Consider the following 26,233-nt stretch of genomic DNA (forward strand, 5'->3'; position numbering starts at 1 on the left):
CTTAGATTAATTGTACCATAACTGGTAAACTTTGATGAAAAGATGAGATTAAAAAGTGACTCTGGTTTTTCACATTGTTGTGAAATGTGCTCAGAATTGTCACACATTTTTTATCGTATCCATGTAGTTGCTGGACACTTAAAATACTTAGTTCACACAGATTGTAAAGATGAACGAACATGAGCTGAACAGATACCTAAAGTGTAAATAATGTACAATAATATAGATGCTGAAGAGATGCAAAATCAACCAACTGAATTTTATACCTGATCATCTCAGCATTTCTGACCTGAGTCTGCATTCCGCAGGCTGCCCACTTCAGAAGAAGCAGGGCCTGTTGCTTATCCATCTCTGTTGTATGAAGCAATGTTTTTGGGAATGAAGCACTGATTGATGATCGTCTAAGTAGCAAGAGAAAAACAAAAAAAACCACCACTTTTATTTAAAAGAGAGAATGGTGGGTTGAGACAGAAGAGAGAAATACAGAAAGATTTCAATCCAAAATAATCTAGAAAGCCAAACAGAGCATCACTTTCTAGACCCACCTGCCCTCTCAATGCCCAAGGAATGTTAAATCCATCTGTTAATTGGAGATAAAGGGAAGTTATTCTCAGGAAAAGAACTGCAAGCTTTTATGTTGTCCCATTAAGAAAACTACATTACAAATTTCACACAAGGACAGGATTTATAGCATATAAATGAAAGATGTGATATAACCAGCATATATACAAAGACATCATAAGCCTTCATATGCCCTTCAGAGTGATGGTTTATTTGTTCAGTGTATAAGTGTTATAAACTTGTTTTCCACTGAGTGTGCATACAGCAATATGTTCAGATGTTGTAAAAGTTCTGCTTTAAAGCTGTTTCTTTGAGAGGAATGAAAGGGAGTAAAATAACAATATTACATTAAATTAAGTAGAAATTTTCATCTATTATATTTTCTTTTTCCATTACATTAGTCATCTGTTTTCTTTCCAAGTATGTAAAAAAAATCCATATTGCTAAAAAAGCTCAAGAACCACAGAAGTTTCTCATAATTCAAAAGATACATATAGTAAAATATTTTCTCAAAATAATCATATATGCCCAGATTCTAAATTAATTTTCATCTGACAAAATTCCTTTCATTTGCTCTGGGCAGCAAAGAAGGAAGTGAATGTGTATTTTCTCACAGTTGTTCTCTATCAGGCTGCTCTGAGTTCTGCAGCCAGCCATGCAAGAAAATTAATAAGCATGACATTGATAAAGCAGCTGTGATAGGAGAATTTAGAGGTAAAAGAATCATACATACAGTTGTAAAGTAATAATGTTGCTCAAGGACATGCCAGTGGATTAAATCCTATTATACATATACTTACATACACACATACATATGTATAATGTTTTTTTTTCTTTTGATGACCATAAAAACTAATTTAATGCATACAATTTTGTGCTCTTTGCACTTTAAAAATTATTTTGAAATATATCCCTGGAAGCAAATTTGGTCTTCTGACAGTATTCCTCTATTAATGTGTGCATGTTGAATATTCAGTGTATACAGGTAGATAGAGAACATAAAAGAAGTTTTATTGTCTACTCCAAAGTCCTTTTCGTCAGCAGAATTCCTGCAATTTGTATGGGCTCTGTCTCCAGAGCCCTCTTCACATGTATTTTTGATCTGAGTAGCTAGCATATACAAACCTTACTCAAATCATTTTTCCTAGGAGCATGAGTAATTTCTTCAGGAATTTTGCAGGTTTTGAGATTATTCTTTTCCAGTTCATGATAATTTGACCTTGATCATAGAATCTTGGAATTGTTAGAGCTGGAGGAGACCTCTTAAGATACCTAGTTCAACTGTTAATCTAACATTGCCAGATCTCTCAATAAACTGTGTTCCTAAGCAACCATCCCAGTCATCTTCCCACTCCCCATCTTAGAAGTCCTAAGGAGCACTTTGAAGTCACTGATGTAGTGTGAATAGTTTGTTATGGGCATCCTTGGCAAAGTAAATGCTTTTAGCAGTGTATGGCTTTATGTTCAAGCATGTTTTGTCTGCTAGTCAAATTACATGAATTTGAAAAATATTTATGTGAATACATACTCTGTTTTTTCAGTAATTGATTTGTTTTAGAGCTAATTTTGTCATGCTTTGAACATTACTTCTGAAGCAAATCGATGTATTTGAAGCATTTAAAAAGTAAGGTAGTGATGTTCTTAATAGTTTATTGGGTTGTATTTCTTGTTAGTGTACTTGTTATCTCTTTGCATCAAGAACATAACTGCGTGAGACAGAGATATAAGGAAAGGAGAATACTTATTTAAAGTATTTTTCAATATGAAAGTTCCTTCCCCCAAATATGATACTGAAAATTCTGTTTGAATTTCATGGTGCTTAATGACTTGCCTGTTGAGGAAAAGTTCCAGAAATGAAATTTTGTGAATTCATATATTTCCTTTAAAATGGCTGATACAGAGCAATAATTGTAGATGAGAGAATATATTATCTTGTGGGGAATTTTTAAATGCATTGTAAGTAATAAATATAATATGTCTGGTAAAGTGATTTAACTAAATATTGCAGCAGCTTTCATGAACAATTCTGATAATTGCTTTGGTGTTTTCTGACAAGTGAGGGACAGGTGTAGAACTCTTAACCTCACAAAGGAATTGCCACCCTTCAATGAACTGTTTGTATACACAGCTGATTCCACTAAGCACGGCAGAGCAGTGGTTCCAAATGACAGTGATACAACAAACAACATTATGTTATTAGTTAATGAGGGAACTTTCAATCCAATGCTGTAGTAACAAATGTGTGATGGAGCACTGGCTGCTGCTGTTGGAATCCAAAACAGAGCCGCTTCTGATGCAAAATGTACTTGCCATCACTGGCTTTTCTGGGTGATATGTAAAAGTTGTGCTGTACTCCTACGGTCTTGCAGGAATTAATTTATTAAGCTTTTGAAATTGAGGCATCCTTCTGGGAGTGACATATAGAATTCTGTGTGGCTATCATATTGCCTATTAAAAACCACAAAAAGGTAAAAAAAATAAAAAAAATAATGTGGAAAGGAGGTAAAAACATTTACAGCAGTTTTATCCCAACTTGAGGATAAGCTGTGTGTGTTGATCACTCAAGATCAGGTTATAGATTTTTAGAGGGAGAAAGAAGTTTTTAAAATTCATTATTGTCCTGACTCAAAGCCTTTCACATGCCAAATCATAACTCTTGTGCCCAAAATTGAACTATTGCCACAGCTGCACTAGAACCTTGAAGACTTCTCAGTGCAGAGGTTCATTCTTATGTAAGTCTGCCTCTTGTGCTAGCTCTAAAGCCTAAAGTTCTAAAGCTCAGAACTCTTTATAATTCCCTCTCTCAGACCACCCCAAATTCCATCTCCTCTGAGGCTCCAGCTCCTACAGTCTCCCAAACCTTATCCACAGCGAGTCCTACAGTATGTTCTGTCCCGAGACCTTATTTCTTGTGAGCTCAACACACCACTGGGCTTCCCCGTTCCTCCGAGTGCATGTCCTGCCTGTGCTGACTGCTCCCCCCAGGATCTCAGCAGGGCTCTCTGCTCCTCCTGACCCCTGTGCTGCCAGCATCCACAGCTGTGCCCTGCTCTGTTGCTCACAGCTGCTGTACTCCTCCATTGGTGCAAACATTGGCAAAAATCATCTCTAGATTTGGTTTCTCCAGCTGAAATTCTGGGACAGGTAAGCAATACAGAACCACTAAGGAGAGGGAGCAAAACATCTGGGTGAAACATGGCCCAGTAATCACCCTCATAATTATCTTCATGTGAAAATGAAATGAGTAAGAAAGAGGATCAAACATTAACAGTCAAAAGATCTTTCTCATTTCCTTACTCAAATGTTACTCTCACTCAACTGGTACTCCTGTACTTAAACATGTTATCACTTCATTGTCACCTGAGCAAGTATCTAATCCTTTTTTTTTCTTTCTTTAAAATTCTGACACAGTCCCTCGTGATTTGGTGATATTTCATTCCATTACAGAAAACTGCTTTTTAGTATTTTGGTAGGTGGTGCAGTTTTCACTGGAAAATTCTGATCCAGCGGCAGTTCACACATTCCTCTGGCATATACTGGTAGGAAAAAACCTTTCATCATAAAAACCCAGTAACTGTTGAGTGTTTCTTGTCTCATTTTCTACAGACCTGCCATATTCTCTTGGGTTTTTGGCCTTTGGATCTTGTGACTTTTTTTTCCTCTCTTTAGTATTGATCTATCTTCCAAAGTCCTCCCTGTCATATGATTATCCATGATGAAATGTTCGTTTATCAGGCATCCTGGCTATCAGACAGCTGAGCTCAGGTAGAGCTTTGGTTCTGTATTTCCTGGGCTGTTTGCTCGGTCACCTGACAACTTCAACTTTTCATCTCTTACCTTTGTGACCAGCAGTCAGCATTTCCTCACAGCATCTCCTTTCCCATCTTAACATGATCTTGAGGAGCACCAAACCTCTCCTCATTTGTCACGATGGTACCAAGTATCATAAGCAGCTCAAGAATTCAGAAAACAATGAAGTCTGGGAAATGTCAAGACAGAATCTCTCAAAATGTTTTAGGTTGCAAACCACAAAGGACAAAACTAAATAGCTTTTGTTTAACTTATGTTTTAAAATCTCACTGAGGTTTACTCTGCACTCTCATAAGGCAATCTGTTCTGGATCATAGCCATCATGTCTAGTAAGCTCTTCGTCATGCCTGAATTAATCTCCCTTTCCAAAGTTGAAGCCTATTACTACTTGCACTACCCACAATAGACATGAAGAATATTTTTTCTGTTCCTCTCTGCAGTTACCTTCTATCATGCCTTTCCTGTTTTAGGCTGGATTTAACTTCTATTACTTGTCGGTTTCATTACATGTAATATTTAAATCATCATCTCAGATGGTTTTTTTTGTTGTAGTCTGCTGTATTTCTTCTACACAATCCAGATACTTTCGGGATTCTAGTTCCATAATCAAATTTAATGTTGCAGGGTAATGCATCTTAAAGCCAGCTACAGCAGAAAGATTATTTACATGTTTACAGGGTATGTTCTCTTTTTTTTAATGCACTAGTCCAGTCTCTTCCTTTCCTGCACAGCATAGAAGACTCCTGTTGAACTTCATATGCATGAAAGCCCCCAGATGTTTTATTTCTTGTAGGCAGTTATTCTAGAGTCTAGACTTGTGCCATTGACTGCTTCTGCCTGAGTGAAGTATTTTTCACTTCTCTTTGGGGAAATTAATTATGTTTTTGCAGAACATGTATCCAATATGTTCTGGTCATTTTGAATTTTAGTTCTGTGAGCAAAAATGCTTACTGTTAGCTTCAGCTTGGCAATACCTTTGTATTTCATAACTTCACGTTTATTAAAACTATGCCAAAATTGCTTACTAAGGAAAATACTGATTCAGCCAACAGTAGATTCCAATGAATCACGGATATGTATATTCTTGTTTATTAGGGAACCATTTTCACCTCTCTCACTATATTGCTTAGCAAGGAACCATTTTCATCTCTCTGGAAATACTTGGCCAACTGGTTTTGCTCATTAAGAGTAACTTAATTTGGACTACTTTAAGTCAGCTTATGCGAATTTAAGAGATCATTATGTATCAGAAGCTTCACTAAAGCTTGCTTTTTTGTATTAAACAAGTAAAATCTTGTTTTGCCCCTTTGCGTCCCATAAGAATTTGCTTTAAAAAATTGTTTCACTCTTACTCATCATCCCTTCTACTGACACTTGTAGTTTTTAGTTTGCTGACATATTCCAGTATTTTTTTCTAGAAATGAGTATTACTCTGACTCATACATACAGTTTTCCAGCTTTCTCTACTTTCAATTTTTCAGGGATAGATAGGTGGCTTGTTTGTTTTTTTTCACAGTCTTACAGAATCCCATTCATCATCCTTGAGGTTTTGAAGAACCTCTGAAATTGCTTCAGCAAATTCTCTGTACTCCCTGAATTTCATAATTTTGGAATGATTTAAAGCCAACTAACTAATGGGTGTGTTCCCTAACCTGCTTCCTTTCTTCTATCTTAAATGCATTGATGTTTGTGTTATTTACATTATCTGGCTGATTACATCTAACTCTATTAATAAAGACTGAAGCAGTAAATGCATTAAACAGTAAAGTTTTCTTAGTGCCATGACTTGATGGCTTTTCCCTGTTGAGTAATGGACCAGCTTTCCTTTGTCTTCCCCTTGCAGTTAATGATCTTACTGATCTTTTTCTTTGTTTACCTTGCATGTTTCTTGCTAGTTGTTTCACATTTTGTGCCCTCACTTTTCTCGGTGTGTGGGTCCATCTGTCTTCTTTTGTAAGGTCTATGTCTTCTTGCTTTCTGTTCTGTGTAACAAATTATTATCAGTCTACCCAGAGAGATTGATGAATAGTCTGCATTTCACTATATTAGTTTCCCAAAATATATTTTATTTGTTGGAGATTGTAATTGTCTCTGTTTTTATTTTTCAGGCAGTGTTTCTTAGATGTCTGTAAGAATTGATAGATCTTAAATAGATCTATCTATTTAGTCTTTCTGGTTTGTCAGTGGTGCAATAGCTCCCACCTTTCTTTCCTCATTGTTATAGAAGATAATAGAAGACGCAATCAGTAATAGGAAACAGGATAGTCACATATAGCAATATATATTTTTGGAATATGTAAACAAAGATGTAATATTAATGATGTTACAGACAAATTTCCTGTCTTCATTTAGTTATAAGTGTAGATAGAATATTTATGTCTCTTGATGTATAAAACATGCTGATCAAGTAATAAACAATCATTTCAGCCTACTTCTATACAAGTATATTATCCTAACATTGCAAAAGAATGGGATGGTTTAGTGGTGGGCACTGCAGTTCTGGGTTAATGCTTGTACTTGCTGGTCTAAGAGATGTCTTCTAACAGACAGAATTACAGGGCTTCCCCAGATCTTCACAGATAGCATCTCAAAATTTCGGGGATGCTGGAATTTGAGTCTTCATGATTCTCAGCACTATTCAGTGATGCAAACTACCCTACAGTATTGTGGGAAATACTAACTATTTTACTTCTATTTCCATACCTTCAGCTCTCAGTCCTAAATAACATAACATAAATTTCCATCTATTATCTTAGAACACAGTGTCCCACTATAGCTTAACAATATTGTAGTACTATGAAACAGATTCTGTACAATACCCTATCAAATGTGCATTTATGATGATATTACCCATTAGTTTTATATGGAGTCTGCCAGTATTTTGTTACTGAAACACACACGACTCTGAAGTAGACCTTTCCTTGGAAACTGAACCATTTTTGCATGATGTAGAAGCTGGGCAAGTTTTTTTACAAAATACTATGCTGTTAACACCTGTCCAAAAAATCTAGTAGGTCTGGTCTTAGATTGGATAGCTTTAAATAGCATAAGCAGTCTAACCTGTTCACTCAATTAAATACACCATTTCAAAGCACTATTTAATTGCCCACTAGTGCTGTAACTATGACTGACAAGTGATTTGTACATTGTATTATTTATTATCACACAGTAAGAAAACTAGAATTTTTTGTTCAGATTTTAGCACTTGACACTCAGTGAAAGCAAATCTTCTAAGTCTGCAAATCATCTTTAAAAGATTAGATCAAGAAACTAAGTCTAAAGAAGCAATTAAACACCAAACAGGTAGTTAAGCACCAACCTCAATGGGCTCCTATATTAAGATCTGACACACAAATTGCAGTGTGATGTGTGACAGACTGATGAAGCATAATATTCTGTATCAACCTGTAAACTGACAGACATTCTTGATACAAGTGAGTGAATAGGCTTTGTGTGTCCAGCTAACAGCTGCCTTTCATGTATTTACAAGAAGTAGTCAAATTTTATTGAACAGTAATATTCTTAGATGACTCATTGACAGACTTAGCTTTGATAGCAAATACCAGAAGCTGTAGAAAACTTCACTGTCTACCTTCAGAACTGTAATCTGAAAACATGCCATTTAGCTGGTACCTAACTCTCTACAGGTCCTGCAGTTTCTAAATTCCCAAAGGTGCTCAAAAAGTGTACTTCCATAAATATGTAGGAGCACTTCAATTTCTAATGTTTCACTTTTTAAATTAACTGTGGTGGTGGCATGCAAAAATTAGAGATCCCCATGCCAAAATCTCTTGGATTCTGGTTCTCACAGTGTGTGCTAGATTGATCTCAGCACAAAATACTGTAATAGCCCTGGCTTTTCTTGGAGGCTTCCAAGGAACTGATAGTCTTATTTTGTGTACTAATAACACTGAACAGAGTATAAAAAATCCAGCTGCACTTGCTTTCTACCTGAAGGAATTAGATACGTTTATTTAATAATTTTAATGCATTCAGCATGAAAATATAAGCTGCAACTCAAGTAGCTTTGAAAACTTTTCACACTCTCTTCTCCAAAGCAGAATTCTTTCCTGCTTTCTAAATAATAGAACAAAACTGTTCTCACTGTTCAGCCAAATAATTGATTTCCTTCAGATAAGTGTACTTAACACATTATTTGAAAATGCAGTCTGGTTTTTTTTTGTCAGCATTTGATCCAGGATCTCTCAGACTAGCTCAGGTTTTTCCTTCCTGTGAAGAAATAATCACTGAGTTCCAGAAATGCACAACATGAATGAATTTCCTGTATGTTTCACAGTCAAGGATCAGATGTAGTACAACACAACAAAAAAGATCAAGGGCCAGTAACATCAATAAACAATGACTTCTTATCACTATGACCAGTATGAGATTCTAGACTCAGTCTCCCTTCTGGCCTTTGATATCAAACATCAGCAACTGATTATGTCATAAAAGAGAAATAGGTGATCCCACACATTGTTTTTCTCAGAGGAACTTAGAAACTGTTACTGGGTTATTTCTCTTCTGGTGTGAAAACTATTATGTGTAGAGCATTAGCGGAACTAGGCTATTTATTCTGTCCCATGCTGTACTGGAAGCCACTTTGGGACATAGATGGATGCCACAACTTTGTGCCACTTACACATTAACAATATATTATGTTCTGTGTTATTTTCAACTGATGCTCTAAAGTAACACTCAGAATTTTTTTAGGACTTAGGCTTTTAAATAATAAATAATCTTCCTAAGGTTAGATAGGTGTGCATATCGGAAAAGGATATACTCTGAAGAATAGGGTGAGCTGTTTTCTCCATCTTCCACTGAAGGGAGAAGTCTCTGCTGGCCCAAGTGCTGGTAAAACTCAGACTTCTCTTCAGATCCTAGCTAAGTGAGAAAGATCAGAGAACATCAGTGTACAAAAAGGTTTTTATTCACCTCCAGCCTGCTTGGATGCTGCTTAGAAATCCCTCTGTAGAGCTGGCTCAACTTCATATACAAGCATTCTTAAAAATTGAAGTGTTATTATTTAATAATCACTGGATTCCTACTTTCACATCTTGCTCTCCTAGATGTTTTGATTGTAGACCTTCTTAGGAAAATTGACTTTACTTTCTGGAAATTGGAATCGCTGCATACCTGGATTTTATCAGAAATTCAGGAAATTAGGTGGTCTTGCAGCCAGACCCAGAAAAAAAAAATCTGGGATCTTAATGTCTATGGAGATCCAGATATTTAGAATACTTTATTTTAGGTGGATTTTTGGAGAGTTGTTTCAAGTGAGACTTCAGTGGAAATAGTAGTTTGCTAGTAAAAGTATCTTAAAGTCAGCAAAGTATTGCTGACTTAAAGTCAGCAAAGTATTTCACTGCAGTATTGCTGTTCTATGGGAACTATTCTATGGGAGTATATCTATTTCTATGGAATAAATTTTAAAAATTCATGTCAGTATGGTAGATTATTCTTTAGGAAAAAATGTATTGAAATAGCAGTGTGTTGCATCCCTACTGTAAGAATGGAAAATGGGTGTTATTAAATTCTTAAGTGGATGGTAACAGACCTGTGTATCAAGCAACACATATTTAGTGACGTTAAAAACGAATATATTGCTGGTAGATATAAAGGTATTCAACAAAGGTTCCTAAAGAGTAAAGAACTCCGTAAAATATTGCTCCCTTTTTTGTCTCCTCTCCCCTCCCTCAGTATTTTAATTAATAGAAATTATCTTTGTGGCAACTGAAGACCTATGAACTAGGCAAACTCAGTACTAAATCCCCCTAGAACTGAACCGAATTGAATTTGCAGACTCCTAAGAGCGGGATTAATCTTCTCTAATTTTAGTCACTATAAAGTAGCTAAAAGAGGGTCTATTCAGCTGCCTCATATAGGCTCAGGCTAGTTCATAAAGGAAAGGAATTCCAGAGTTCAACTTATCCCATCCTAAGGTGGGTGGTTGTCATAATCAGAATGAATTGTGTCAGTGGGAACTCTGGCTTGCGCAGTTAAAGCATCTTTTTAATTAATCAGTAACCTTATATTTGCCTCAGGGCTGAAATATGAGGAGGTGCCTGTCTGATTATCCACTGATTATCCAAATAGATGGGGTAGGTGAAGTGTTTGACTTCTGTATAGCTATAGTAAGATGAAATTAATCCTGCTTTAAATTTTGAAAAAATAATGTTTGGGCATTAATTGCCTCATTATTTTGATACTACAAATTACAATGTTATTGTTCATATAAAATATTATTCACTTTATTTTTCCCCCATCCTAGTACACTGTTTAGAGAGAATACAGATGCATTGTTGTGTTACCTGCCCATATTAACTAAGCCATACAGCAGTACTTGTTTACTTATTTATTATTGAAAATTATTGATTTGTTGAGATAGTAACAAGAAGTTATAAATGATGCATAAACTGTATTAACAGATAAAAGACAGAATAAAGCCAGAACTTTGCAATTTTAAAGTTGTGTTATTATTTATTGTGGATTTAGAAAAGCTAAAGCCAGTAAAGCCCAAGAAGCAGGGAACATTCTCCTTGAAATAGAAAAAAAATATATTGATATTTTTGCCCTTTTTTCATTATTCCTCTGAATCTTTTTTTTTGTATGTGCTATCTATAAAGACATATGACTGTAATATGAGTGTTCACAGACTTGTGTCTGCTCAGTGGAATGGTTTATGGTATGGTGTGTTTTTCCACAAAAAATATGTGTGCGTGTCGTCTTTTCTCATGTAGATGGAAGTTTCCTAAGCCCCATATTTTCAGTTGATCCACAATGACTCTTACAATGCTACTTCTTTTTTCCATGCTTCCTAAATGACCCGTGATTATGGCTCATGTACAGAAAGCCAATTAATTTATGCACTTGGAACCAACCATGCAGCAAAATGTCAGGTGAAAAAAAAATTGAAAAATCCTCATGATAGGAATAAGTCAGAGAATCTAAGAAATAGTTGTTTAAAAAATGTCAGAGAATCTAAGAAATAGGTGTTTAAAAAATGTTCTTGTACTCTGCTTCACATAGGTAATGCTCATTGAAGCTTCTGAAGCACACTTCTGAAGTGCTGTTCCTTGCACATGTCCTCTGGTTTTGAGCCTCCTACCATGTGATTAGTTACATCTTTATTTTAGGGTAGCATTAAGATATATTAAAGTATATTGATTTGCATTATCTGCCAGCTAGAAGAGAAAAGGATGCCTTCCTTGCTGTTTGCTTTGAGTCAAATGACCAGTTTCTGAGGGCAGTTTCTTGTCTCCAAGAAGGAGAGTCCTCCATCAGCAGCCATACTGGTTTGAGGAGTCTTCTTGAACCACTGAGAGCAATTCAGAAGAGTCTCAAGTAAGAACAGGATGATCCTGTGTCCCTGCTGTAAATGTCATCTCTCTAAGACCCACTAATAAAGAGAGGAAGGAAATTACTTCTCAGAACATACCTGTAATGTTAAATATGTACAAACTCCCCATAAGAACTTCTGGTCACAGAAGAGAGTGGTTCTCTGCCGTTCACCTTCCTCTTGTTTTCACAGTTTATTATTTGCTGATTTGGAAGTATAATCATTCCTGCATGCATGGGATTTGAGAAGGGAGTTTTTTACTGCTTTAGACAGATGATTTTCATGGTTGTAGAGAAAGGTTTTACATCTTTTGTATATCCTGTGTTCAGAGTAACAGTCTGTGTTCAAGAGCTGGGATTATCACTCATCCCTCAGGATTAAAGTGGAACTAATTTCCATGGCTTTCTTTTAAAAGAAACATACTGTTGGAACTGAAACAAAAATTTTCTCTTCTAGGATGGTCACAGCAGATTGGTGCTCTTGGTTTTCCTACTCCCATCCCATTCTTCATAGACTCCAGTGTGGAAAAGAGCTGTGGTTTTGTCACTGCTAGCAGCCAACTGAGAAAATAGTTTAACATTTGATCTTCTTGTCAAACTGGATTTGGCAAGGAATTAGAAGACATTTGGTAAATTGAATGGAGAATAGGGATGCTACTTCCAGTTTTCAGTAGACAGTACATGACTTGTATTGCTTTTCTCTCCTGTACCTCTTTTATGTGTTTGATCTCTATTGGTGTAGAGGGTGAGGGAGCCCTGTGAGGAGTTCTGAAACTATATACAATATTCAGAAGTTAAATGAAAGGCACACAAAAGGAAGAAAATACTACAGCATGGCCCTCAACATTACAGGAGGAAGATTGCCCAGCACTGAACGTTTGCTGCATCGGCATTGCTAACTGCACAGGTCTCTAGAAATATCAGACTGCAGGCCAAATAATACAGTGTGGCTCATGTCCACACCACTTGGGACTTCTTTCTAGAGCAGGATGGAACATTCTTTTCATTTACTGCTTGGCTGTGTGTGCACTCTTGATTTTATATGATATTTTTTTGAATACATTTCTTTAGTCTGCAATAATAGGAAGGCTGCACTGCACCTACCAAAATAAACTCAAGGTACTTTGCTGTATGCCGTGGGGTGTCAGAAGGATAAAGGAAGTGGGGAGCTTTAAGGAGCAATAGTGAAAGAGTGTGGAGAGTGCTGAAGCTTACAGTTTCAGCTATACTGTTTTTTCAGAGTGGTCCCCGTAGTAAGTCTGTCTACAGAATCACACAAGCATTCTTGGAAAAAACTAGTAGCAGTGATCTGAAACACATCTGGGAGTAAGCTATTAATTGTATGTCTAGTGGTAAATATGCATAAATAAAAGGAGATGCATACACATTTATGTCATGTGACTACTAAATCAACATTAAACTAAGTGACATCAAAAAGAAATGGAACATGACATCCAATTTGCAGAGGTGTATTTTTCATTGTTTGTACAGGTTGTATTTTTTTTTAAGAGTTCATTACTTTTAGCAGAAATTTATTCTATGATAGAGATTGCATTTATGCAGTGGAAGTTAGATGAATACATAATAAAAAACATTTTATCTACTTTCAAGAAAATAATCTCTGGACAAGTAAATCTCTGGAGCAAACAGAATTTGATCTAATTTTCTACAGCAGGAATTCAAATACAGCTCTTCCAAGACAACAATATGGAAGTTATAAGTAAATTTGTAACTGAGATAACCAAGATGTACATGTGAAATAGCAAAACTAATGATGAGTGGTATAATAGAGTGGATTGATGAGCTTGTCACCATCAGCTCCCTCAATATAAAATGGAGAGAGGCACTTTTTTGGCATGATTCATGCCCACATAAATATTTTTGTGTGATTCATTTTCCCATAAACATCTGAAATGTGTCAGATGAATCATACCTTAAACATCCCATAAGTTTCTACTGTTGAGAAAAAGAGAATATGGCATTTAGCTGAGGTGGTAGCTGAGATGAATCACTACCCTGTATACTTATGTGACAGGTGTGATAAACAGATGTGATCTTTATCTGCTGTCTTGAGGATTTTGAGTTTGGGATTGTCATTATTTAGTGAATATCAACTGCTTTTATCAGTATTGACATGCATGCCTTTAACGATACATATGAACTGGACAATATAAAATTGAAAGCTCTATAATGAACCTTTTACTTTATATTACAGAGGTGAAATGTGTTTTAATAGATGATATCACAGTTTATCACTTTAGGGGCATAAATCAGATTCTGATGCAGATCCATTGAAAAAAGGAGGAAAGGGCAAAATTTTCCCACATGTCCTATCAGGATCCCCTAGAAATAGTTAGCTTTTTTCAAGCCCATCTATCACCCATGTTGATCAGTCTCTTATCAGGTAAAGGACCCCTGTGTACAGCTAGGGAGCAGCACTTGTAAGATGTAAGCATGTTCACTTCAGAATTGTTTTCCACATGGTTTTCATTGATTGGTTTCATTTGTCAACATGTACATTCTGAAGTGTGTATGTTGACATTCTTTATTTTGGATTTCTAGATGTAGCAAAAGACTGAAAAGGGTGAATGTTTTATTTTTTGTTAAACAGAAAAGGAGGAAACTAGAGCATTTTAAACTTCTTAGCCTAATTTCAGTTATTGGGAATAAAAAGATGAATTATTTAGAAGCTAAAAACAAGAACATACCAAACAATAACAATGAAGCTGTATTTACTGGTAACAAGTTGGGTTAAGCTTATCTAATTTCCCTGTAGGGAAATTGATCCAAATTGTGGGTACGTGAAAAGCACAGGTGTTAAGTCAACTGGCTTTCTTAAGTTTCTTTATGATCTTCATCGTGGCATTCTCAAAAGTAATTTGGGAATGATCTTGATTAAATTACCACTAAACAGACGCTAAAGATTTTGTAAATGTTCATTTGATTGGTTAGCAAGTGTTCACAGTCAGACTAGACAAAGGCATTTCAGATGTGGTTCTTAGGCAGGTACAGACACAATTTTCATCCCTGTGTTGATTGGTGAAGTAATCAGTGTGCTCTCAGTGAGGGAAGGCAGCAAGAGCTCTTTCATAGGGTGGAAAATAGAGCTAGAATTCAAAATGGGGTGTATGTGAATTCTGCACTGAGGCAGGAATAAGACTGAGTTGAAGACTGAAGAAGGACTGGCTCAGCAATTGTTCTGTTGTAATGATGTATAAAGCTTAGTGTTTCCCACCGTAAACATGACTTAGAGAAACCATGCAATTCTGAAGTAGTTTAGCAGCACATTTTTATAGCAGCTCATCAGGCAGAGCTGAATTTGGAACTCCTAAACATCCAGCATGTCCACTTAAACACATTGTTTGGGCAATTTGGACTTCCTTTTTGCTAATATTTAGAATTAAATTCAAATACATAGGGATGGAATGTGCCCCCCTTATGACTGAAAGAAGATTAATCCTTTTAATAAAATGAAGAGGAAAGATTTTTAACATTTTTCAGGAGTAAGATTCATCTCCCAGTTTCTCTGATCTAATCACCCTCCTTTCTCTGTATAAATAGTGGAGAAAAGCAGTATGATTCATCTCATTTCCATGTGGACATCTAAACTAGGTCAGATGAATCATGCCATCATCCTCTCTACTGGTAGCTGAGATGTGGACAAATCTGCTTTGGAGATGTATTTGGTCTTTAGAGATGTCTACTGTCATTTGCAGAGAATCTAATCTGAAATAACTAAGAGGAGGAAGAAAATAATTAGTTCTCATTGGTAAAAGCAAATGAGAGTATGGTGAAATACTGGTATGATTTTCTTGTAGGTTGTGGCTTCTCTGTTAATGTGTGTATCCTAAGGATAGTTTAGATTAAGATGTTAAAATATAAGGTCATAATTCAAGTTGAACCTGCTCTGGGTTTAATGGATGTATTAGAACACATCTTAAGTGCCTTCTAGCCTTGTGTTTCTACATGGTTTCATTCTTTAGATAGATCTTCCAGTCCTATGTAATCTAGGATACATAACTGTAAAGGGAGTGAGGAGGTAATGATCCACTTTTCAGTGATGCCAGAAATGCATAATGTTTGTCACACTGCTCAATGGGTCAAATCACATGATGGGGTAGGAATTACTGTGGGCTTGTAGTTTGGAAGACATGTATTTTCATCAGCTAATATCTCCAGCTCCTTCCTGGAAAGCATTCCATGCCTTGAGAATGTGAGGCAGCAGTGCTTGCAGGACAGGGCTTAGCAGAGCATCTGCAAACAGTGTTGGGGTGAAAGCAGGTAAAGCTAGACTGTGACAGTAGATAATGCACTGACTATACTCATAATCTTTCTGAAATGAAACTAGCATCATTTAAAAAGGCAAATTATCTTTTGTGTATTTGAAAGGAACTTGGTGAAGTCTAAAGAGCATTAAGATACAAATTTTAAGAGAATAATTTAATTATATTCAGCCCATACTCAACCCATATTTATGCAATTACACAGTAGGAAATTGATATGCATTTAAATCTAGCATCAATTTTTCTCTGGTCCATTGAGTGAGCTCTGACTGTATATTAATAGTCATAAAAAGGCATTATGCAAAACAAAACCAGAAAATAATAGGTGGGATAATAATCTCATTAAAAATGTATAAGTGTATTAGTAGTTAAAAACAGGATATAAAAATTTTCAGAGTAGTCTGCTTCTTGAAAATGTGTGTAGACTATTGGAAGAAATCCACACTAAATGAAGAAATCTTGGGTTTGACTTCTTCCCTGTTGCCATGAGGTCAGACAGCTGGACTGAGAAATCAGATGGGAGATCCTTTGTTCTGCACCTCAGCAGAGGGAAGGCTTGGAGATTCATGGCCTGCAGGAGTCAGAAGGGGTCTGAGTGGGACCTCAACAATTCCTCTGTTCTTTCATTCTAAGTGCCAAGGCTACTAGCAACTCTGGACCATTTAACATGTATTATTTTATCCTTATTTTCTAAAGAATGAGTCATTAGTTGGTGTGGAAATAATTTGTATTAAAATCAGGATTCATACTGGATAAGGAAGGATGAATTGAAGTAGAGTGAACTCTTCCAATCCGTACCAATGCTTGATTTTAAGATGTTATCATCAAAAGCAGCTGCACAGAATATTTCATACATTTGTCATTCTAGAAGCAATTACTCTTTCCTGGGATTTCCCTAGAGTACAAGTATCTTCTGAATTTCACTTAACTTAGATCAACTGTATGTACTCTCCTAGCTGGTTTAGAGAACTGGAGTTTTACATTTTTCACAGGGGCTGTTTTCTGCTTCTGTGAAAGAGAACATTTGGCTGCCTGGTTATCCACTTCATTTGAGCCTTGTCAAGTGAAAAATGCTGCATTTACTTACCTGTCTGAAACTTGGAAGTGCATACTTCATTGTTTTTTATATCATGTGCCCAAAATAGGTACTGAAATACATGGCACAGACCAACATGCCTTTTGTATCACCTGTGTTAAGCAGAATTTTGCACATATCACTAATCATGAACACTGATGAGGTCACTAATCACCAATATACCAGAGCTATACATAGGGACATACAGTTTTTCTTCTTGATATCCAATATTTACAAAGGAATACAGAACTAATTTCAGTGCAGTATAGATGCAGTCATAAAATTCATTGTTCTTGCATCTTCCATGAAAAACATGGATGTTTGTTTAAGAAATGAAGACTTAAGGATCTTTTTTTCATATTTTTTTCTCTTCAGTAAATTTGAAGTTAAGCAAAGTGAATTGAAAGATAATAAATCCATTTAATCCCTTACCAAGCTCTCGTGAGGATCTTTGAAACCTATTACATGTAGTCATATGTCAAGTAAACAGTCTCCTTAAATTCCTTTGATTTACTGGTCTGATAATTTTTGGTGTTGAATTCCTCTGACTGTCAGATGCAGGAATTCACCAAATCTCAATCAACACTTAGAAAAAAACTATGAGATTAAATAATCAGTGGTACAAAATGAATATATTTACTTGTTTGATGTGCAAGAAATGTTGATCCATAGTGCTGCATGTGCTAGAACCTGATTGACATTTCACTTTAATTTGTATACCCCCCCAGCTTACTGAAGATGAGTGAGTATTGTCACCATAAAACTGGGAAAATTGAAAAAATAAATAGAAAGTCAGGTTTTAAACTTTTAAACAGAAAGACAAAAGCTTCATCTCATGTCAGTCTAGCTTTATGGAAATCTTCATGAGGTTGTTCTTTCTGTTCAAGTGCAATTTCTCTGTGATTCCCAAATAATTAATTCCTATAAAGGTAACATGTATAGACATAATGCTCCAGCAGCTCCCTGGAACCAACCATATATTTCATTCTAAGAAAAGCAGATTACAGGTGTGAAGAGGAAAAAAAGATTTGCATAAATACATAAGAAGTTTGTAATTTATCTACCATTAAGACCACTTGATAGAAGCTTGATCATCTAAGCTCTTTATTTGTATAAATTGCAGTACTGAATTATGTTTAAGGACTCTTCCCTTTATGCCAGTTCCCTACAAAAATCTTAGGATTTCAGTGTCACATCCCTTTATAGTAAAAGTGAGAGGAACAAGCACTTCCAGTGAGCACTTCATCTCAGTTTAAGGTAGTCAGAAAGATGAATCATGCCTTAGAAGTGCTTCTTAACTCATATAGATATAGTTTGAAAATTATGTGAAATGAATTTATCCTTCTAATCTTAATTAATTTTCTGGCCCTCGTCTCTCAACATCATCCTGGTATAAATTCTGAACAATACTGTTTTCATACATCTGAGATGACTTGCTGTCCTTATTTATTATGGCAAATGTGTAAAAATGGTTATCTTAAATCGGTATCAATTTAATGTCCTTTTGCAAACCATGCACGGCAGTTTACGTCAAAATATTTTCAAACAACGTTCTTATAAGATACCAGTTTTAAAGCTCTGATTCCCTGGAATGCCCTGCTTGCAACTCTGAGCGTATTTTGTTCCACAGTAGTAAGCAATCTATTCAGAATTTGGAAATATTTCCTCTGGGAAAGTATTGCCTTGAGTGCAATGCAAAATCCAAGAGAACACAAGCAGAATTCAAGAGGAAAAGAAAATGGTTTGGTCTAGCTCTGTTAATTGCTAGTTATTTCTCTCCTGGCACCATAGAAAACAATCTGCTCATGTTGCTTCCAAAATGACAAGATGAATGGTTCCATAGTCATCACTATTAAAAGGATAACACCAGATTGAAAAGTAAAGGAAAGAACAGTTTTGAGAGAAAAGTGGAATCATTGCTTATAACTAGATAAAATTATAACCTTGCATTATTCATTCATTCTTTCATTCATATGAGAGACATTCAGTATTAAAATATGATCTGTCGAGATAAGATTAAATACTTTTCATTCCACTTATGACTTAGGAGTATCTTAAATAACAAATTCAAAGACTAGATATTTTAAAATCCATAGCAGCAAGTTTCACTGAAAAGTTCAGAAATAATCTTCTGAATCAATTGTGATGATTTCTATTAAGTCATAAAAAATTAATGTAACTCCAAAGAACTGGATAAAAAATAAATTTATTCCAACATTTTATTGAAAACCAAAACAACAACAAAAAACCAAAACAAAAATGAAACCATCAAACCCGCCCCAAAACAAAACTGAACAAAACCCTCAATGAAAACAAACAAACAAACAAAAACCTACCAAAAACCACGAAGCAAATTACAAGATTGGATCATCATGTCAAATCAGTAGAACTTGACCTTTTCCATTGTAGGGCCGTTTCTCAAGTGCATACCTGAGAAGATAGAGAAGGAAAGGAAAACACACCTAAATTTGCGCATTTAGAAAGCAAATTCTCCTTAGCAAAATAGCTTGTGTCAGGTTGAGTCAGGAAAAATTAACACTGTGTGATGATACTGAGTTGATTATAAAACAAGAATGAGAAGATGAGAAGTACACTTACCAGTTCAGACTAGTGAAAAGATGAAGCACGAAAATGAGTGAAATTCATCTTACCTGGCTTTGGACATTTCTCTACATTCTATGTATTGTTTTCCTTGGGAATGAGTTTCTTATGAGTTCTCACAATTTCTTTGAGGGGAAAAAAGAAGAACACACCTTACATATGGATTTGAGACAATTTGGTATTTCATTTCAAAGTACAACAGTTCTTTTCAGTGTAAATAATGCTTATAGCCTGAATTATGTATGGTTATGTATGATTGCTAATTCCTATTAATATTCCAACTAAAGCTGTCCTATTCCAACTGTCTTGTGTCCTGATGCTAAGAAAAAATCCCCAACACAAGCCCAAACTAAAGAGAATACAGTATGACTAAACCAAACTCCAAATCACAGGATATGTAGGAAACTCCTTGAGTATATCAAAAATATGCCACTGAACACAGAGCAACTTAGGCAATGGTCAACCAATTCTAATTCAAGTTTGTTGAATGTTTGTGTTTTTGTCAAAGACAGCTAAATTAAATTCAAGACCAGACAAGACCTGGCAACCTCTAAAGTCTGTTATGAGTACTTTGAGCTATAAAAGCCTGAGGCGCATTGCTATCCTTTGGCAACACAAAGTTGGTTATGCTACAGGTTTCATCTGTTATACCTGTTTTCTTACTGACTTCATTGGTGAGTCTGTAGTCTGTGAAATTGGTTAATTTGAAATATGTATCAATGAGGAGCAGTTTCAGTGAGTCCCAAATCTGTGTGACTATCGCTTACCCTATTGATCTCTCTCCCATATAACCTTCACAGGTAATGCCCTAATGAGTTCATTCTTTATAATTCATTTATATGTCTTGAAGACTCGATCATTCCAGCTCAGTTTTCTGATATTCTAAATGATTCAGGGATTTTGCATTATGTCTGTGACTTGCTAAGTAGGAATAACTACACTGAATTTCCCACCTACCCATAGTTCTCTGTTTGATGTATTTAAAAAAAAGATAGAATTAATGTAATGTTGTGTGGATTAATTTCTTCTCCACTAATTTTTTTTCATAACTTTTGAATGCCTTTTGCTTACCTGGCTGTAACTTGTACCTGAGACTTTTGTTGTGACTCTGGAAGAACAATGCATGCAAGGTACATTTGATTGTACTATAAATCTTTAGAAGAGGGTCTGTGATGCTTCTGGTTTGTTTGTGCTACCCATAATCAGAAGAAAAACCTATAAGATCACCAAACACCAATGGCAGCTGGCAATACTTTCCCATAGAATTTTTCAAATCATAATAAGTTTATAACATGTGTAGGTTTTCCAGGTTTGCTTGGATTTAGTTATCGATTCCTGTGTATTATGGGCTGACCCTTCAGATAGTCCAGGCTCATCAATTTTGGATCTCCTCTGGACTGTGAAAGGCAGTCTTGCTAAATACAATGTCATAAATCAAGGATGGATTTTAACCTGTCTGGTTGTAATTTATTGAGTTCTATCTGTTACCCTAAATATGAATTAATTTATAATATGTAATTTAGGCTGGTGAATTATTACCAAATTATAAGACTTCACAACTTGTTGGACCACTACTAATGCTGGATTTTTAATTTATTAGACTATGTCTGCATTACATACCATATGTTCTTCAAAAGGTAGTTCTCAGCATCTAGAACCATGCATTGTCTCATTTAGCAGACTTATAGAACATCTGTGTAAAGAAAGGGTAAATTTAAAAAGTGTATTTGTTTTACAATAGCAAATAGAAATGTATTTCAAATTAATTTTCTAAGGTATCTATAGTATACCTTAGGGTATATAGAAGGGTCTTTTGGCAAAGAAGGGTATATATAGAAGGGTCTTTTGGCAAAGACCCTTTGCCAAAACTATTACGGGTGAGAATTGCAGGGCTGATTTAAAATCTAATCCAAATTCTATTTCATTCAGTGCAATATTTCCATTAAATCTGATTAATGTGCAGGAATAAAAAGCTGGACTTGTTCTCTTTGTTCTAGTAAACAAGTCATGTGTATTCTTCTGATTTTTATTTTAAACCCATTTATCCACTGGACTAATTGATACCTTGGAACTTCTTGGTAATTTAGAACTATCCATGGCTCCAAGGAACTGAAAGGCTAAAGGAAGAGAGCAAACCCTTTAAAGCAATTACCTGATAGTTATTTTTGCATCACTTTGTAATCACTTTTTAAAACACACTGTTATCAAAAAAATAATGTATATATGTTCTGGTATGAAGTATCAGCTGAAAAAATGCTGCACATAAACAAGTTCTCATTTACAAATTTCTTAGCTTCATGTTTTTTTCTTGGTAAAATCAGGAAGAGAAATACTACTGTTCTTAAAAAAAAGAATTGGTTAAAATATTGACAGCCCTGAAATTTGATTTAGGAATGTACAAACAATTGTTTTAATTGTCACCAAAGAAAAACAAAATTGACGTAATCTGTGTAAAAACTAGACATTATTAATAGTAGGGTTGCACAAAGTATCTATAGAATATTGTATAGCAGTTAATATGATGATCTCATAAATTATGGAGATAAGAGACTCTGACCCTGAAGATTAAAAATAATTTGATAACAATAGAAAGAGCTTGTCTAGCTCACCTTAGGTATACTTAAAATGTATTTTATATGTATTACATTTATACTGATTGAAAACTCATCACTACTTCTATGTTGCTGAGTAATTAATGCTGATTATATTAGTCTCAGCCCATAGATTTAAAAGATAAACACACTGCTACAGTTTGCAGTACTGAACCAGTATAACTTGACTTGTCACTGAAGTTTCAGAATGTGCTGTTAATGACATAGATTGCCATCGTAAGGTATTCACAGGAGCTATTCAATATTGAAAGTAAACATAGGTGTGATTTGGTCTCTGTTAGCAAATTTGCTAAGAGCAAAACAAATCTCTGAAATAGCCATGTTTATAAAGTAGAAAATGTGTCAGTAGAAAAAAAACTTAACAAATTCTGTAAGAAATCATGAAATGATGATTAAAAGCATGATGCAGAATTGTAAACACAAGTGGCCAGTATCATCACATTCTATTCAGAAAGGCAGAAATAGTCAGTAAATTACGTAGTTGCTTATTGTACTCATTCATCTGGGGGTTGCTGAGGCACTAGAAATATAGTTCAGTATTGAAGATTTGTTATTGTTTAGACCACATTGTAAAATCTATTGATTGTCCACATGCAGCATGATTTATTCTTTCAACTAATATTTGTGCACTTGATAATAGGATACTGCAACCATGGATTGTAACAGACATTTAGATCACAGATTTTATGGTTTCCATCTAGGAAAGTAATAATAAAAAAAGATTTAATTTTCTTCACATTTTATTATTTTAGGCCATCTAAACCAAGAATCAATTTTACTTCACTTTTTTGGTCTTTGCTCTTCTAGGCTGCTCCAGGATTTTATATAAAGGGTTGTCAAGTCTGTGATAACTAGTTACCTAGCATTTAGTTCAGTGGTCTCAGCACAGCCATCTAGTATAATTTTAAATGCAGAATGTTTATAATAAAGAGCCTACAGATATGACATAAGACCTGCAGAACACAAATGACCTTTTAGACAGGCAAATAAAAATGGCATCTACCATTAAAAATGCTATCAAACACTCTTAGGCGACTAAATAAAATTTCTCTGGTAGGCCTGCTTGTTCTTTTCATTCCTTATTTCCCCCAGTAAAAATGAGATATATTACAGTTAGATATTTAATAATGTAGGGCTCTAATTTAGTTTCCCATGTACTCCTGCCTTCATGAGATCTGGGTGTCCAAACTGCCTGTACAGCTGGTGGAGATCTCATCCTTGGTTCGGGTGCCTTAAAGTGGGCATTTTGATCAGTTTAATCTGCCCTGTCTGATTTATTGTGCCTCATTGCCTGCTCCAGCAGGAAATGGGTCTCCCATAGCTCAGGGATGAGGTGTGAGGGTTGGTGGAGGTGTTGGGAGCTGCAGAGTTGCTCAGCTGGCACTTCTGCGTGTTCTCTCACAGGATAAACCCAAGAGGCTTTTCTGTGTTGAATAGGTCTCCATTGGTGGGAACCTAGCTTCATGAAGGGTACTGACTTTAGGAGTATGACTTTTGAAACAAATGAATCTCTTTGATTTTTGGCATTATCTCTTTGACATTATGAATTTGGCATCTATGAATGATTGTAGTGAAATTCACCTAAGGGGAAGTTCACATATGTATGTGACATAGCAATAAAAAAAACCCCAAAAAGCCACACAAGTGAGATGCACTTTCTGACTCCTTACTGTGAGCTGTCAACACTTTTTTCTTACATGTGTGAATGCTAGAAGAACAGAAAAGAGAACAGCAAATTCAATTTAAGAGTGGCATGAAATACGAAACTAAGACTTACAGATAGCGGAGGAATGATTGTGATTTAGAAGCATGTATCTCTCTTTTATTGGAGAAAAGACAGACTAAATACGAAGTATATGTGATCTTTTCACAAGGCATGCAATTTGAAACTCTCTGCAGTCAGCAAGAATCCTTTCACTGACCTGAATGGAACAAACATTTTATCATAATATAAGGCTCTTATGCATAGGTATTTGTAAAATATGTGGTAGCCAGTCTTGTCTTTTTTACATTTATTCTGGTTTTTCTACTATACTTTTCAGTCAGTGACTGACCAGCAGACTTCAGATTGCTTCTGAAATCGCTTGACATGGTTTCAGACTATTTGATTCTGCCTGTATTTAACATCACTGTTTAGACAGTATTAACTGTACTTCATGCTTTTCCTTACTTTATTTTTACTGTCTTATTTAAAAACAAATGGGAAAAAATACATTAAAACTTGTACAACTTGAAATAGATGTTACTGAGTTGTAGCCATTCAGTGTATAAAATGGGTTAATATTTGTAATATGTCTTTCTGTGTTTCTGTTCTCAACTCGAAGCCAAATTTCTTTTTCATCCATATATTGCTTCATTGCCTTCCCTAAAGTGCAACCTTCTCAGGCAGATCTAGGGAATTCCTCAATGCAAACATTCTTTTTCCGTTTTGAAAGCTGATGTTTTTCCTTACCTGCAAATCATAGATCAAGTCAGAAGAGGATATTATTCCACTATACTTAAACTGCTTTATTAAACACTACTCAGTGTGTTTAAGGATTACCACCTAAAGTGTGAAATGCAAGTTTGTCCATTCAGGCTTTATTCATTATCCAGTTTTTGAGGCTCAGCAAGGGATTATCCATCAGTTCCTGAGGAAAGCAGTTCTTGACCATACCAATTGCCAGACGAAAAAACACTGCTTAAAATCATGTTCTTATGTGTGTTTGGAACATCTGCTTGCTCTGGAAGACACAAAATAAAAACTGATCTTTAAGAGTTACTGAGTTTTAATAGAATTGAACAGTTGTTTATATTGTTTAATGTTAATTTTGCCCATCCATTTAGGATGGTAAGAGGAATGGCATTCAGCTCTCATTGCAGATTGAGTCATGAGATGAGAGCTCATGTGTTTATATGCATAGACAGATACAATAGGACTTTTCTGTATTTTGTAACTTAATAACTCAGCTTGCAATTATTTCCTGTTATGTATTTTTGTTAGGTTGTGTTTAATGCAACCTGCAAAGAAAATATGGATTATTAATTGTGTTGTAACATTACATGTAAGGTGCTTCCCTATATAGAATTGACAGTTGTTGTAGTTTGTGCAAAGTTTGTCTCCTCAAAAATTCTAATGGAAAAATTATTTATGATATATGTAAATTATCCTAATATAATTGTTGTATGTTCTTGCTATAATTTCTTTTTTTAAAAAACCTTAAAAATAATGAACGATTTATTGATTGATTGCAGAAACCTTTGAAATGCTCATCAGACTGGCTGAGAATTACACCAGCACACTTTTCTGCAATGCGTATAGAAACATGGCTGCTGAGGCTGCTGTGCACGTGCAGGAGTTTTTCACAGATGTTGGGCTCTTCCTATTTGGCACAGACGCCAGCACAGAGTTTGTGAATAGATTCTTTGACACCCTGTTTCCAGTAGTGTACAACCATGTGATTAACCCTGGTCCGACTGACATTTCCCTGGAGTACGCGGAGTGCCTCCGAGTGGCGAGAAGGGACATCAGGCCCTTTGGCAGCATTCCCAGAAAGGCCATAGGGCAGATGGGACGATCCCTCTTACCCAGCCAGACTTTACTGCAGGCTCTGAACCTGGGGGTTGAAGTGATCAACACGACAGACCACCTGCCCTTCTCCAGAGAGTGCAGCAGGGCTTTGCTGAGGATGCAATACTGCCCCCAGTGCCAGGGGCTGACGCTGAGCAAGCCCTGCCTGGGCTACTGCCTCAACATCCTCCGGGGCTGCCTGGCCCACCTAGCAGAAGTTGATCTCCACTGGCAGGGCTACATCCAGGCCCTGGAGGAGCTCTCAGGAGCCCTGAGTGGAGCACACAGCATCGAGCACGTGCTGCTGAACTTCCATTCCCTCGTTCACAATGCGCTGGTACAGGCTCGGATCAACGGGCCAGAGGTATCTGAGCAGGTAAGACGCTGGTTTTATCCACACTCA

General features: G+C 35.8%; 1 protein-coding gene across 27 annotated transcripts in view; it reads left to right on the forward strand.

Annotated features, from left to right (window-relative positions):
- The window catches only part of GPC5 (glypican 5), a 610,346-nt gene that overhangs the window by 65,941 nt on the left and 518,172 nt on the right, over positions 1-26,233 (forward strand). For all 27 annotated transcript variants that reach the window (XR_012579095.1, XM_074535608.1, XM_074535598.1 and 24 more), the window contains one exon: positions 25,515-26,206. Coding sequence is in view for 26 of the 27 variants with exons in the window: in XM_074535608.1 (XP_074391709.1) it covers positions 25,515-26,206 (692 nt within the window). In the remaining variant the exon portion in view is untranslated. The remainder of the gene's footprint in view (positions 1-25,514; positions 26,207-26,233) is intronic.

Source organism: Zonotrichia albicollis, chromosome 2 (genome assembly GCF_047830755.1).
Source record: "Zonotrichia albicollis isolate bZonAlb1 chromosome 2, bZonAlb1.hap1, whole genome shotgun sequence".
Lineage (NCBI taxonomy): Eukaryota > Metazoa > Chordata > Aves > Passeriformes > Passerellidae > Zonotrichia > Zonotrichia albicollis.